Source organism: Scatophagus argus, chromosome 14 (assembly GCF_020382885.2).
Source record: "Scatophagus argus isolate fScaArg1 chromosome 14, fScaArg1.pri, whole genome shotgun sequence".
NCBI classification, from domain to species: Eukaryota; Metazoa; Chordata; class Actinopteri; family Scatophagidae; genus Scatophagus; species Scatophagus argus.
Genome location: NC_058506.1, coordinates 9,001,962 through 9,016,881, shown reverse-complemented (window position 1 = coordinate 9,016,881; position 14,920 = coordinate 9,001,962). Strand labels below are relative to the sequence as shown.

At 40.6% G+C, this 14,920-nt stretch overlaps 2 protein-coding genes across 3 annotated transcripts; one reads left to right on the top strand and one right to left on the bottom strand.

Moving 5' to 3' along the window:
- The first annotated feature begins 643 nt into the window (after positions 1-643).
- LOC124070376 (ribonucleoside-diphosphate reductase large subunit-like) lies at positions 644-6,141 on the top strand. Of its 2 annotated transcripts, none has more exons than XM_046410243.1 (19): positions 644-824; positions 1,561-1,649; positions 1,748-1,925; positions 2,256-2,356; positions 2,444-2,503; positions 2,585-2,624; positions 2,750-2,912; positions 3,009-3,150; positions 3,253-3,336; positions 3,431-3,592; positions 3,716-3,795; positions 3,877-4,078; positions 4,195-4,344; positions 4,441-4,662; positions 4,742-4,818; positions 4,937-5,072; positions 5,153-5,248; positions 5,354-5,542; positions 5,626-6,141. In XM_046410243.1, exons 1-19 carry the CDS (start codon positions 806-808, stop codon positions 5,812-5,814), a joined length of 2,379 nt encoding a protein of 792 aa, XP_046266199.1. In that variant the 5' UTR covers positions 644-805; the 3' UTR covers positions 5,815-6,141. The 2 variants fall into 2 exon arrangements, with proteins under 2 accessions (XP_046266199.1, XP_046266200.1); XM_046410244.1 differs by lacking the exon at positions 644-824 and adding an exon at positions 1,418-1,458.
- A 357-nt stretch (positions 6,142-6,498) lies between these two features.
- On the bottom strand, positions 6,499-14,032 carry LOC124071201 (short transient receptor potential channel 2-like). The gene is made up of 13 exons (XM_046411689.1): positions 13,059-14,032; positions 12,126-12,818; positions 11,831-12,031; positions 11,565-11,729; positions 11,248-11,422; positions 10,957-11,157; positions 10,691-10,853; positions 10,497-10,589; positions 9,718-9,910; positions 9,490-9,617; positions 9,325-9,397; positions 9,109-9,226; positions 6,499-8,242 (listed from the first exon to the last, which is right to left on the bottom strand). Exons 1-13 carry the CDS (start codon positions 13,071-13,073, stop codon positions 7,368-7,370), a joined length of 3,093 nt encoding a protein of 1,030 aa, XP_046267645.1. The 5' UTR covers positions 13,074-14,032; the 3' UTR covers positions 6,499-7,367.
- Positions 14,033-14,920: the final 888 nt, after the last annotated feature.

Below are 14,920 nucleotides of genomic sequence, written 5' to 3'. Positions count from 1 at the left end.
AATACGCGCTTTAAACGAGTCGAACATAGTTGTTTGTGGGTAGAACTACTTCGTGTCAAAATTTGATTGCGAAATATTTCCCTCTAAAATACACTGCAGTGTTTCCTGAAGTCTCGCCTGTGTTTACTTACTGTGATTATACTAACAAATCACTAATAAAACTTCATTGTTTATACATTTCAAGAATGTGCATCTCGTTCAGTGATAATGAAATTTGCTAATGATTATAACATTTTTATTGTGAGCGTCACCCCACGTGTACTGCTTTAATATCTTTCCTTCGTGGAATATGACACATGGTATATAGTCTTCTTAGTATTATGTTTATATTGCAGAGTTGGTGTATTAATATAACCTAAAATGTATTTATGTAGATATGAGGCGTTACATTTTGTGAGCCACATCACACTTTGTTTGTGAGTTAAGTATCATCCATATGTGGCTAATGTAGTGCCATTATAATTTGCCTTTTGCAACACAGTAGACAGTCTTGCTGCTGAAATAAAGATAATTACATGTTTAGGAAATGTCCCGCCAGATTTTGCCTGGAACCGATAACCGGAAGCTGCTGTGATTGGTTTAAAAGTCTTATCTGATTGGCTGAGCTGCTGACACAATGCAGTGTAACTGGCTTGTGGATTGTTGGCGCTCTCAGTTTGAGATTCAACAGTGTCAATCGATTATTCTCACAGCGTAATAACCAGCGATTAAAACTTTATCCAGTAGCCAGTAGTTTTTTTTCGCCTTGGTGCCAATATAACATCAACAACTGCTGCGTTTGGAAACCAGTTGCTTTGTTGCCAACATGCATGTGATTAAGAGAGGTACAGTAGATAACTTAAATGTTTTTGTTATTAAATACTGTTGGACAATGCAATGTTAGGATACAGAGAGGTGAGACTCTTAAAATGTGTCTAAGCTCTGATAGCTGTTAATATTACAATGGAATATTGCACTTTAGTCTACAGCTCAGTCGTGTTAAAGTGTGTCATTTGTTTCTTTGTGTTTTGCGTTTCCGCCAGCAAACAAAGACCTGAGTTATGAAAGGACAAAAAATAACTTTATGTTCCCCATTTGCTCGTTTCTTGACTGTTTTGTTTTTATTTCAAATGCATGTTAACGTTGAGCCTATTTTGTTAACATTTAGCGAAAAAGCTTTAAATTAATTACCAGGCTTGTTGACCGGATTTTGCTCTATAGTTTTTGGTGTATGAACCTTTTTTTTCCTTTTCTCCTTGCTGAGTAAAGGAGCTGACATATAACTCTCTGTGTAATTAATCTGCAAGAAGAGAGTTTTTATATTCATGTATTTGGTATCTGTGTTAATGGCGCGAAGTAGCAAGATGTTCTGTTGTTGTCATGATAACTGGTCTGACAGGTGTTCAGTGCGGGCTTTGGCCGACTTGATTGAACAATAGGATGAATCCAACTGACAGCTGTGACACTGTTATTTCTTGAGTATTTACCACAGCAGTCATTTTCATCAACTGACCCGAGAATTTACATCAAATATTGACCAAATAAGTTTTAGGTCAACTAATGTTTTCTTTTGCATTTCAGACGGACGCCAGGAGGGAGTTACCTTTGATAAAATTACATCTCGCATCCAGAAGCTTTGCTATGGACTCAATTCTGACTTTGTGGACCCTGTGAGTTCAAACCAAAAGATGTAATAAGTAATCACGTGAAACTGTTAGCAGACACCAATCCACTGATATTCCATCATGTGTAAACCATGTATCTACAGGCTCAGATTACAATGAAGGTGATCCAGGGTCTGTACAGTGGGGTCACCACGGTGGAGCTGGACACCCTGGCAGCCGAGACTGCAGCCACCCTCACCACTAAACATCCTGACTATGCACTCCTGGCTGCACGAATCGCTGTTTCTAACCTGCACAAAGAGACCAAGAAAGTATTCAGTGGTGAGAATAAATTTCAAGTTACCATAAAAAAAATATACTGTTCTACTGCATGGTGTGTGATCATGTCTGTGTAGTAAATGTATTTATAAATGTGACTTTGTATTGAAATAAATAACAGCATTAATGAAGCAACATATAGGGCATTGGCTGTGTGAAATAGTGGCCCCAGTCCTTTCCCTTAAAATTTTAATTTAATGTTAATATTTTTATTATGTTGTTGGAATTTGTCCTTACAGGAAACTCTGGCATGAATTGCTGTACACTGTTTAAGCAGTTAGTTGTTAGTGGTTGGTACTGATAATACACTTTATATTCTTTTTGCTTTTGCAGACGTGATGGAAGACCTGTACAACTATGTCAACCCGTTAAATAAACATCACTCCCCAATGATCTCCAAGGAGCTGCTCGACATTGTCATGGAAAACAAGGCTGTGAGTCACATTTGATGATATTTTGTTAATGTTTGCAGTCACTGTTTGACATTTTTTTTAACATTTAATATCCTGCGTTCTTTGCAGCGCCTCAACTCTGCCATCATTTATGACAGGGACTTTTCTTACAACTTCTTTGGCTTTAAGGTAATTTTTATTTCATTTTACTTTTAAAATCTCATGCACATACTTGGATTATAAAACTGACTTGTCCTTTTGCTCTAACAGACTCTTGAGCGGTCATATTTGTTGAAGATTAATGGAAAGGGTGAGAGCTGTTTTTCCTCCATCTTCTACAGAAGCATATTTATGAGTGCGGAGACTCACTGTCAAATCATTCGTTACTTTGATGTCTTTAATTCCTTAATTGCTAATGAAACTCTTTTTCTGCAGTTGCTGAGAGGCCCCAGCACATGCTAATGCGAGTGGCAGTCGGGATTCATGAAAGAGACATTGATGCAGCCATTGAGACCTACAACCTGCTGTCAGAGAAGTGGTTCACCCATGCCTCACCTACTCTGTTCAATGCTGGCACCAACAAGGCACAGCTGTCCAGGTAAGGACTCTAACCAAAGTTGACCAAATATCTGATATTTTAATTTTAAACTTGATTTTTTCCCCTCCTAATCTAATTTGTTTGGTGTTTTTGCAGTTGTTTCTTGTTATCCATGAAGGACGACAGCATCGATGGTATTTACGACACACTGAAGCAGTGTGCTCTCATCTCCAAATCAGCTGGTGGAATTGGACTGGCAATTAGCTGCATCAGAGCAACAGGGAGCTATATTGCTGGGGTGAGTAAAGTGCAAACCCCAGGGGTTAAAATCAAGCATAAGTACACTAGCTTCAATTTAATTTTGTGTGTGTGTTACTTAACAGTGATTCTTGTTATTCAGACTAATGGTACTTCCAATGGGCTGGTTCCTATGCTTCGAGTGTACAACAACACAGCGCGCTATGTTGACCAGGGTGGCAACAAGGTGAAGACTAACACACACTGTGATGGAGCTTGACATTGCTGCTTGAGAGACACCTCTAGTTTAACCATCTTGCCCCCTGTGTTCACATGTTCAGAGACCCGGGGCGTTTGCGGTGTACCTGGAGCCATGGCATTCTGATGTGTTTGACTTCTTAGAGTTGAAGAAAAACACAGGTAAAGAGGAGCAGAGGGCCAGAGACCTGTTCTTTGCCTTGTGGATCCCAGACCTCTTTATGAAGCGAGTGGAAAGCAATCAGGTGAATTTTAAAGGGAATCTCAAATCTCACTGTTTAAACTGAGCTTTATTTTCTATAATCTACAGTGTGTTTTCTGCTGGGTTTGATGCTCCTGCTAAATCCTTGACTGCTCCTCTCTTGCAGGACTGGTCTTTAATGTGTCCCAATGAATGTCCCGGATTAGATGAGTGCTGGGGAGAGGAGTTTGAGGAGCTCTACACTCGGTAGGATCAGCACAACAACTGTTCTTAACAAACGCTCATTTCTCTGTGCTTACTTGTCCTTTATCTCCTGTTCGTCCTCAGATATGAGAAGGAGGGCAGGGCAAGACGTGTGGTGAAGGCTCAGCAGTTGTGGCATGCCATCATTGAGTCTCAAACAGAAACCGGTACACCATACATGCTCTACAAGGATGCCTGTAACAGGAAGAGCAACCAACAGAATCTGGGCACCATCAAATCCAGCAATCTGTGCACAGAGATCGTAGAGTACACAAGCAAAGATGAGGTGAGGGGTGGGAAATATTTTATTGGTCCCCATAAATTTAATTTGTTTCTGTAATGTTAACATTACATTATTTTTAAGGCCTGTTTTAAATTTGGTTTGTTCTTTCGTCAACTCAGGTTGCTGTGTGTAACCTGGCATCTATTGCTCTCAACATGTATGTGACTCCAGAAAAGAGTTTTGACTTCAAAAAGCTTGCATCTGTCACCAAAGTTATTGTCAAGAACCTGAACAAGATTATTGACATCAACTACTACCCAGTGCCTGAGGTTTGCTTTCTTGTCTGGTGTTGCTTCTCTTTCAATCATATAGCCAGGTCTTATATGCTGTGTGTTAACAAAGGGCTTCTCTTTCCTGAATTTCAGGCTGAAAGGTCGAACATGCGCAATAGGCCAATTGGAATTGGAGTGCAGGGTCTGGCCGATGCCTTCATCCTTATGCGTTACCCATTTGAAAGCTCAGATGCCCAGTTGCTCAACATTCAGATCTTTGAGACCATCTACCACGCTGCCCTGGAGGCCAGCTGTGAGCTGGCTGCTGAGTTCGGCCCTTATGAAACCTACTCTGGCTCTCCTGTCAGCAAGGGGGTGAGCAGTTTTCACAATGTCTCAAACCCATCCTGGAGTGCAGTTTATCAGTTTGATCCTAACTAATTTTGTGTTCCAGATCCTTCAGTATGACATGTGGGGTAAAACCCCAACAGATTTGTGGGACTGGAAAGCACTGAAGGAGAAAATTGCCAAGTAAGTCTTCCTTAATGTCTCCCTTGTTATTTCTCATGTCATCAGGGTCATATATAATGTATGAAGACATTGTAGCTCATGTCTGATTCAGCTCTTCCATTCCCCTGTGTGTCCTCAGGCATGGTGTGAGGAACAGTCTGCTCTTGGCGCCTATGCCCACAGCTTCCACTGCCCAGATCCTGGGCAACAACGAGTCCATTGAGGCCTACACCAGTAATATCTACACCCGGAGAGTCCTCTCAGGAGAGTTTCAGGTCAGCACTGAATACATGAGCTGTGTCTCCATAGTCGTACAAGGAAAGGTTCCTGAGTGTGTTTTCTGCCTCTCCTGTAGATTGTGAATCCTCATCTGCTGAAGGACCTCACGGAAAGAGGACTCTGGAGTGACAAAATGAAGAATCAGCTGATTGCTCAGAATGGGTCCATACAGGTACATGGTCACACTTAATAAGTGGATGAAATTATTGCTACGATAATTTAAAATTTGTTATTTTTTTGTGATACAACATTTAAAGACACCTTCACTTGTCCACAGGATATTGAGGAGATTCCTGATGATCTGAAGCAGCTTTATAAAACCGTGTGGGAAATCTCGCAGAAGACTGTCCTCAAGATGGCAGCCGATCGTGGCGCCTACATTGACCAGAGTCAGTCCCTGAACATCCATATTGCTGAACCGAACTATGGCAAACTGACCAGCATGCACTTCTATGGTTGGAAACTGGTAAGTCAGGTCTGAGAAAATGCAAGCTTGATTCACCAGAGAGCCAAGAAAGAGTCTCTTAATGCCCGTCTTTTCCTCTGCAGGGCCTGAAAACTGGAATGTACTACCTGCGGACGAAGCCTGCTGCTAATCCCATTCAGTTCACCCTGAACAAGGAGAAATTAAAGGAGGCCCAATCAACCAAGAGTGCAGAAGAGACCAAAGAACAGAACACTGCTGCCATGGTCTGTTCCTTAGCAAACAAAGATGAGTGCCTGATGTGTGGCTCCTAAGTGAAGTGTGGTTCATTCGGGCAAACACACTTCCCCCATTAAATGTATATTTTTGGAAACACCTGGTTCTTTTTATTCAAGTACAATGATGTTTTGAATAACTGCCGCTGTCATCATGTCACACATTTTTGCATTTTTATTTAATATTTGCTGCATTTTTATCATGAAATGAAAAGTGTTGTATGCATGATTGTATAGAATTAATAGGGTATAAGAAAGCAATATTTAGTTTTTTTTATCAATACAGTTTTGTAATGTGTGGGTCATTCATGAACTGTTTGCATTTTAGATGTGCTGAAAATTAAACTTGTTATACAATAGTTTTAATTCAAGTCTCGTTTATTTCACAATTATCAAGAATAAATACAAATCTGAGCACATGTACCTTGTGTTATTACACATATTTAAACATTTAATGAGGCAAGAACTATGTATTTTTTTAAATATTTTTGGGTGGTAAAATATCTTCTACATCAAGAGAGAAAATTAGCAAAATATAAATAGGCATGCTTCCCTTAATATATTTTTAGGAAATGAATAGTGAGGAAATGAAGCTTTTCTGTCCCTGGAATTGCTCATGCAAGTGCATGTGCATTGAAGACATGAATATTCTTCTGGTGAATAATTAAACAGTGATGGCGTCAGTACTGCAACAAAGACTTACTGTAAACGCCAGGGTGTTTTTCCAGAGGAAGAGTCTACACTGTGTCTTGGGACAGGTGATGCTGCAGGTGATGAATTAATGAAGTGGTGTGTTTATGCATGTGACCTCATGGGATCCGAATGTGTAAAGCAAGCTGAGGCCTGCACTGTAACAGTGCAGTATGGTGTGTCTCTGTCATCTACTGAAAAGAAACACTAAAACAGAGATTCATTACCTCAGTCAGCACAGAGTTAAAGTTCCTCTACACCATATTCATGAAATACAGAGACAGAAACAAATGCAGCTTCAAATGTTTTATTTGCTTCATTAAACAGTGCTACTTTTATCTGATATTTGAGAAATCTTTGCAAATGAACGGTGAACTTCGGGAAATTGCTGTGAGGAGAGGGACGCCCAGCACAAAGTATGCCTACCATAGTCCTTTCATTAATCAACTACCCACCGAACGATTTTACTTATTTCGTACATGATACGGAATTAAACAGGAAGCTACAGTACCCCATAGTATCAATGATTAAGGTTAAAGGAATTGTACAATGTTTTTCTGGTGGAAAGTCAGATACCACTCTCCTGTCTGCACAGCAAATGTGAAGAAACAGCTAGCAGTTGTTAGCTTAGTTTAGCACAACTGGAAACAGTGGAAGACAGTTCTTCTGGCTCCGTGCCATGAAAGTGCACTCAGTAAATTTTATGACAATAAGCTGATTAGATTATGAAATATTCTGCATTTTAAGTCACATGAAGGTGCAGACCATGGAAAAACTCAAACCATTTCCAAATTCTCAGTGATAAATTATGCAACCCAAGCACAAACTCTGTTGGATAAGGTGACTGAAGGGCCAAACGCTGAAAATGTCTGTGTAGACCTAAAAATGGGACATCACTAAGGTTATGGTCTCACCAGCATCCCATCAATGGATCCCTCTCCTTCTTGAGAACCAAAGCCCGTGTCCTGGGAGCTGCTGCTGCCTGTTGGTGACGGAATGATTTTCTTGACTCCAGGTTTTCCATTGTCACAGTTGTCTGCCACATTATGCTCAGACTTCCTGCCCTTTTTCCATTTTGTCTCCACTTTTCTTTCTTGCAGCTCTATGTCTTTGAACTTATTTACTACATTCTTTGCTTCCATATTCTCATTTTTGCTTTCGTCTTGTTTGGTGGTTGTCTCTGGGTGTTTTGCATCAATCATTGACTCTGTGAGTATCTCTCCTTCCCCTCTTTGGCCTGCCTCATCCTGTGTGTCCTCGGCTTTTACATTGTTCCCTACGTTATCAAAACTTGTTCCTGCCACCACCTTGTCTTTCAACTCATTGTCAGCATTTTCATTATTGTCTGCTTCCACCTGCTCTTTTGTCCCAGTTTCTTTATTCACTCCTAACTCTGCTGTAGCCCTACCTTCCTCCATTTTCACCACATCACAGTCTGTTACCTGCTTTGATCCCTCTATTCCACAATCATCCACCTGATTCTGTTTGGTGTCTGACTCGTGAGTTGCATCGGAGTCAACCTTCTCTTTGTTCAGCCCTTCTTCTCCGTTGTGTACAGTCACTTTAAGTGATGTATTTTTATCTTCTGGCCTGCTGTTAAAACCTCTGAAATTGTTCTTGGCACCAATGATGTATTTCCCCAGTAGAGAGGAGCCGTCCTTGGTTAGGGCATCGTTTGCATTGTGTTCATTACCCACCAATAGCTGCTGGATCACCTTCAAGTCACTGTGCATCCTGCTGACCGCTTTGTTCAGCTCAGTGATACGATTACCGATATCTGAGGGAAGAGAGTACTCCCATCACAACACTGCATGCAGGCACTTTAATGATAAATAATACTATTAAATGTCTACTGGCTGGGGGAGTTTAACTTAAAAACCTAAAATTAAAGTGTGGCTCTGGAGGAAATGCCATAATAACAAGAGACGCACAGCAGAGTTGGACGCTGTTGCAAAATTATTAATTATTATTTCAGTTTATTGTTTGAGCTTTATTTTGTTTTGCAACACAATATCATAGTTTCTAATGTATCATTTTAAATCAGATGCCCCTTGCCTCTTAAGGTACCAAGCTCAAAAATGTAGCCAGTTAGCTTCTGTTAGCTAGATCTAGCTGCTGCTGTAAATAACCAGACAGACATAGAAACAGATCTTCTTCTTCTTCTCTATTTAGCTTGATAAGGCTAGGCAAGCAAGAGGTTCAGTTAATGCGTTTGTGTACAGCAGCAGGCTCTAGCTGGTTGATCTGGCACTGTTGTTGCTCTAACTAACAGACACCAAGTTGGCACTAAGTTGCTTGTTTAAGAGACAGGGGACATGTGACATGTGATTGGCTGAAAGGTGTCTGCACGTTTAAATATCCTTCACAAATTATTAATTAGATTTATTTCATAATTGTTTATTGAATGTTGAACATTTTGGGTTTCCATAATTTACTGACTGTATTAGGGTCCTAAAATATTACTCCAACCACTCATCATTCAGGAGCATTACACTGTTTATAATTTTAGACTTTTTATCTGATAGCCAGTAATAGATAAAAAAAAATGAGACATGTAACAGACCAGGCTTGTGAGCCAAAAGGACTTTATACCGTATTAATGTCAGACTGTTAAGTCCAGATTTGTGTCAGAGTCAAAGTTACCTTTTCTCTTGGTCTCCTCGAACTCCCTGCGAGCTGACTCAATGTAGCGTTGCACCAAAGCTCTGATCACTTGCTGCCGGTAAGGCAACTGGCTGTCTTCAGATCCCTTGCCATTGGTCTAAAAACACATATCCACATATACATTAACATCATGCATTTCAGTGCATGGTGTTTAGCAAATATTTTACTATTTGTGAGCGTTAAACACACACTTACCATAGAGGCTATAGGAGGATATTTATTCTCAGAGTTAAAAGTACAGCAGCAGCAGATTCGTCTGAAGACACCCCTGGAACATAAATTAAAATGAATAAATAAAATTATAGATAAACATTCTGGTGTCCTTGCAGGCGAAAAGTGTTTTAACATTTTAGAGCTCACCTTAAGATATAAAATAAAGCTTTGGGTGAGGGGATGATATTGAAGGGCACAGGCATGGTGAGGCCCTCCCTGAAGTAACTGAGGTACAGCTTTGACCTGGCAAATTTCCATTCGACATCTGCATCATCCTGAAAAACAAAACAAAACAAAACAGAAAAACTTCAGATGTCAGTAGTAGTGACTGGTTTCTGCTTTTATTGCAGGCGTGCCATAAAAATATCTTGTTACCTCAATTTTCTGAAATGAGTTGGTGATCATGGCAATAAGCATGTTGAGCAAAACGATGACAATGACGAGTGTGAAGATGCCGTACAGAATCCTTCCTACGAACTCTGCCAACACAAACTGTGGCATGTCCACGTAGTCCTGGTTGGCCACACCAAACATGGTCCAGAACAAGAAATGGAACGTCTCATTAAACCTGCAGGAGTGCAGTGGAGAGGGTTTTCACAATGTCAGTTCATAACTTAACTTAAACTTGACAAATACATTTGTCAATTGTCTGGATGTCAAACTATTAACTGTCCTAAACTGTCTCAAACATATCTTTGGTCTTTCTGTACTTTCTATGTAACTTACTGGCTGACACACTGACACAAACATATCCTTAGTAAGTTACTTTCATCATACAGACACAGCTGATCTGTCACTCTCACTCTAATAAGGCAGAAAGCTTGAGTGAATAGTTGGTATTTTGGAAAATAGGCTTATTCCAGGCACAGTGAGTAATCTCATAGTGACGACAAGACTCCATGAAGTCACTGCCACCATCCAAGAAATGGTTTCAAAATATAACTCCGTGTACAGCCACAAACTTTTTTTTTTTTTTTAGTAAATGTGGTTTGATATGTTAGTTAGTGAGCTTTCGAGGTGCTGGTAGGCTGATTTAACAAAGCTAGGCTAAGTGTTTCCCTCTGCTTTCAGTCTTCATGTACCAGAACAGCATAAGGACAGTTTTGAATGTTGAAACAATAGTATCTAAGAAGCTGAAGAGCCTGCATTCTTACCTGCCAAGGTGTGGAGAGATGACATAAGGAACATAGACATTGTTGATGCCACAGAGGAAGGCTGTTCCAATGATCATCAATATAAACATAAATCTAAAAGAATAATAATAAGAATAAGAATAAAAACATTTTTATTGGCTCTGTCAATATATATATGCAAAATTTTAGGCCAGATGCAAAATGGGTGTCTTTACCTCATCATGTCATCAATCATCTTCCCTATGGAAATCTGTAGTGTTCCCAGAGACTCATGAGCTGGCAGGATGTACGCCAGCCGTGTGAAGCTCAACATGCTGGTCACTGCAAACAGCACCTCTGCAATCAGCTGAGGGTCCTCCTGATGCCAGTCCTCACGCACTGCAAGACAGTTTTGCACAACCAAACAGACCAGTTCAGCATTGAGAAGTTTTACGACCTCCATCAATTCTTCTGGATGAATGATCCAATATCATTTTCTCACCTGTCTGAGTGAAATAGACACACTCCTCTGCACCATTATGATCATGGCAGAGGAAGATACCTTTGAGCATGATCAGTACACGTAATGCAAAGGATGCCAGGTACATGCTGAGCACCATCATGTCCAAGCAGTTCCACCAATCCAGGAAATAACTCCGCAGCCCCTCGATCCACACTTCCTTACACTCATACCAGAAAAATCCTACATGGGACAGCAAAGGTTACACACCAAAACCTGATTTGAACTATTTTCAGGCACAAGTTGTCATTATGGAAGTGAGAATGAACCCACCGACTACCCACACCATGTGGAAGGAGCTGTGCAGGATGTTCTGCTGCCGGGAAGCAAATTTGTCTCGATAGATCTCCATTGTTATTGATTCGCCAAGTAGCGTGATGAGAAACCACAGATAAGAAGCTGAGTGGAGAAGAAACTTGATCACAGGAATCTTAAGCATCTTTCCTGCCTGGTGAAAACATGAAAGATGATATGATCTGTCAGTGCCAAGATACACGTTCATTGTGACATTCCTGTTTTCTTAATTGGATAGCTGCAACAGTTTAAGATGATGAAACTTCTCTTCGACAGTTGCTGATTTGTTTTTTTACTTTTGACTTTGGTGCAATCCAGTAGATAAGGCAGAGAATGGGCATGGTAAGAAAGATCCCCACAGAGACAAACAGCTTCCAAGCCGTTCGGCTGCCTCTCCAGCCTGCCAGGTTCCCACACCAGATAGAAGACAGTACCTGCTGGCAGATAGGGTGGGCCACAAACTGCACAAAAACAAACCCACAGAGATGGAGACAAATTAGTGACCAAGTATATTTCTTATTTAAGTCACCTCTAGCTGACAGTAGTTTCTGCATCTAGATACCTGCTTCTGGTTGTAGTTTACAGCAAGCCGTAAACGTGACAAGTTGGGTATTCCCTCCTCAAAGGCCTGCTCCTCAAGGGTATCCTGGCTCTCGTCTCCACAGCTGTTCAGTATAGTGGTCACTTCACTCTGGTTGCGACACATGCCCAGCAATTCAACAGCAAAATCTTGACAAAGCTGTTCTAGGCCTAGGTATTGAGGCTACAGTAGATAGAAGCAACACAGCAGAATGAGGTTAACAACACAGACACCAAACAAGAGCAGTAAGTGAATGTAGGTATGAATGTCTTCGGACCTTGAACTCCGGTTCTTTCTGTGACAGCTTGCGGAGCTCTCTGCTGAGACTGAAAGCTTGGAGCATGGCATCATCAGAAGTGACAGACAGATAGGCACGGCTGGCGATACCACGGTATGTGTTGATGCGAGACAAGGAGAATTTCAGCAGGTCATACTGCCGGCCATTGCGACACTCCAGACAGGCACAGGATATCTTATGAGGCCATGGAATCACATGACCCTTTTGAGTGAGCATGGTGACTATATCATACAGGTCTTTCTGACAAGCTAAGGTCAGAGGAGTCACACCAGGAGCAAACTGGGAGTTGTCAATTGAGTGGTCAAAGATCGCCTGAGAGAAGGAACGCACATCCATCTTATTGCCTTTCTCCTGATCCAGGCGGTCCAGCAGACGCTTCACCACCCTGGGCTGGTTGGTATCCACAGCAACAAGCAGGGCCTCGTGAATTTGCCGGAAGTCAAACTTGACTCCCTGCAGGAGGGCGTCCATGGAGTCCTCGCTGCCCAAGCGGATGGATAGGTTGAGGGCTTCCCTCCACTGGCGGTCCTCAGACTCATCCAGCTGGCGGATGATGCCATCACCGGTCTTCAGCAGTCCACACAGCAGCTCTATTTTCCCTTCCTGAATAGCACTGATGAGCTCCGGAGGGAACTGCATCTTCTTGTTCATAATCTCGCGCCATTGTTCTGGCTGAGGGTCAGGACAGGACAATCAACAGTAGTATTAGATGTCCATTCACACATTTTTATTAAACTGATGTCACATATCACGGAGAGAGGAAATAAAAGCCTATGAGAAAATTAAGGAACGTACCTTAAATAGAAAGCATAGCTTAGTCTAAAAATGAGTTCATAAGTCCAACAAATGTTTGTAAACTGATCTATTGAGAGACTAATTCTACGAATTACATGGCTATAAATCTTTGCTTACCGTGAGGTTTTCCATTCTTGGTGAAAAACAGCACAATTTTGAGTGGTGATCCTAGAGTGAAAACACAATCACATTCTCTCAACAGATGAAATATATTTTTTAGCTTCAGAGATTAAGGAAACAGATATCAGTAGTTTCCACAAGCAGCTCCAGTAAGAGAATTGAACACTTTGGTGTCCTGCAATCATGTGCTACCGGCTGACTGCATGCAATCAGCACCCACAAACTCAATAACACACTTCAATCCCCCATGGGGCAAGGCCAATTAAAACGTAACCAGTTCAAGGAGTTTCACGCTTGACTGGGCCCAAACCAAACTGTTTCTGCTTTCAAACAGGAATTAATTTCGACCTCCCCATTGGAAACAGTACGATGGCACAATTAAGATGGCTGTTGCTGAACAGGCAACAGCTGTCATCATTTTCCCCCAGAGGAGCTAGAAGCAATTCACAGCAGTGGGAAAAACAAGGAGTCGCAAGGAAAAGAGATACTTATTCTTTTCTCTACTCTTTTCATGCACTTATCTTTGAGGAAATCAATTTACTAAAATTAAACATTTCTATTTTTGTCCGCAGAATCAGTCTTATACAGTGCACTGTAAGCTTTGGTGGAATGTAAACACCTTTACCCAAGTACTGTACTTGAGGACAAAATTTAAATCCTTACAGCGTAGTATTAGTAGGCTTATACTACAGAACTTGTATACTACCTCCACCACTGACTGTCCAAGTGCTGATGGGTTTGGGCCAAATCCCTTTACACATTGCACAAGATGTGCGATCACCATTTGCAGATTCCTTTAAAATGCACACGTTGCATAAAATGTTTCGCTCTTACATTGTTTGGAAATTTCGGACTCACCAAAGAATTGTGTTACATTCAAAAGAGAGCAAAATAGATTTTCTATGGAGCAATCTTGGAAAAAACATTGGTTTTCAGTAAGCCACAGTTGAAAATGACGTTACTCAAGAAGTAACCAAATTACCAATACAGAGGCATTTCACTCTAATAGTAAGTAATTGTGTGTGGAAGTGAAGCATGACTGGCTACAGATTCTTGTGAGAGCAGTTTTGCACAGCAGAGGGAGGAAAAGGACCATTGTAGACTTAAATCTCTTACTGTGATCAATTCTTTTGCGGATTCAGGAGGTAAGGAAACATGACTGATGCCAATAACCATGTATTTTCTGTCAAAGTTGTTAATCACAGTTGAAATAGGACTTAATGACCATCTTGAAGAATGGTGCAGAAGCTATTGAGAAATGTGACAAATATAATTCCTGAGAAAAAAGAACTCAACTTTGTCTTTTTTTTTTTTTCATAACCAACATTCAAATTGTATTTTTCTGTAGAGGATGTCAATACAAATATCGCCACAACTCTCAACAGACCAAGAACAAAACCCAGCATCATAAGATGGTGTATAAAACTGGAGCAAAACAGAAACGTCCTTTCTATAAAAGCAAAAAAAAAGAAATTAAATAAATAAACAGCATGACTCAACAGCATGATGGTTAATCAGCACAAACTGGTGTCTATTGTTGGCTGCAAAGGCAAGACCTCTATGGGGCATCTTGGGGCATCTATGTAAAAGGTACAAAAACAATATTTTCAAAAGAAACATTTCTTATACTTTCAGGAAACTACTTCAGTGTAGCACAATATAAACATATTTTCATTTAAAATCTCTTGTATTTGACATATCTAGCAATATTTTACCTTGGTATATTTTTATGAAGTGAATTCCACATATTAATTTGCTCCATGTGTTGTTTATCCATCTCTGTAATTTGTTCCCCTTTACCTTAGAATTCTCCAATTCCAAAGTTTAAGACTAACCAACTAATGTGTAGAAAAAAAGTG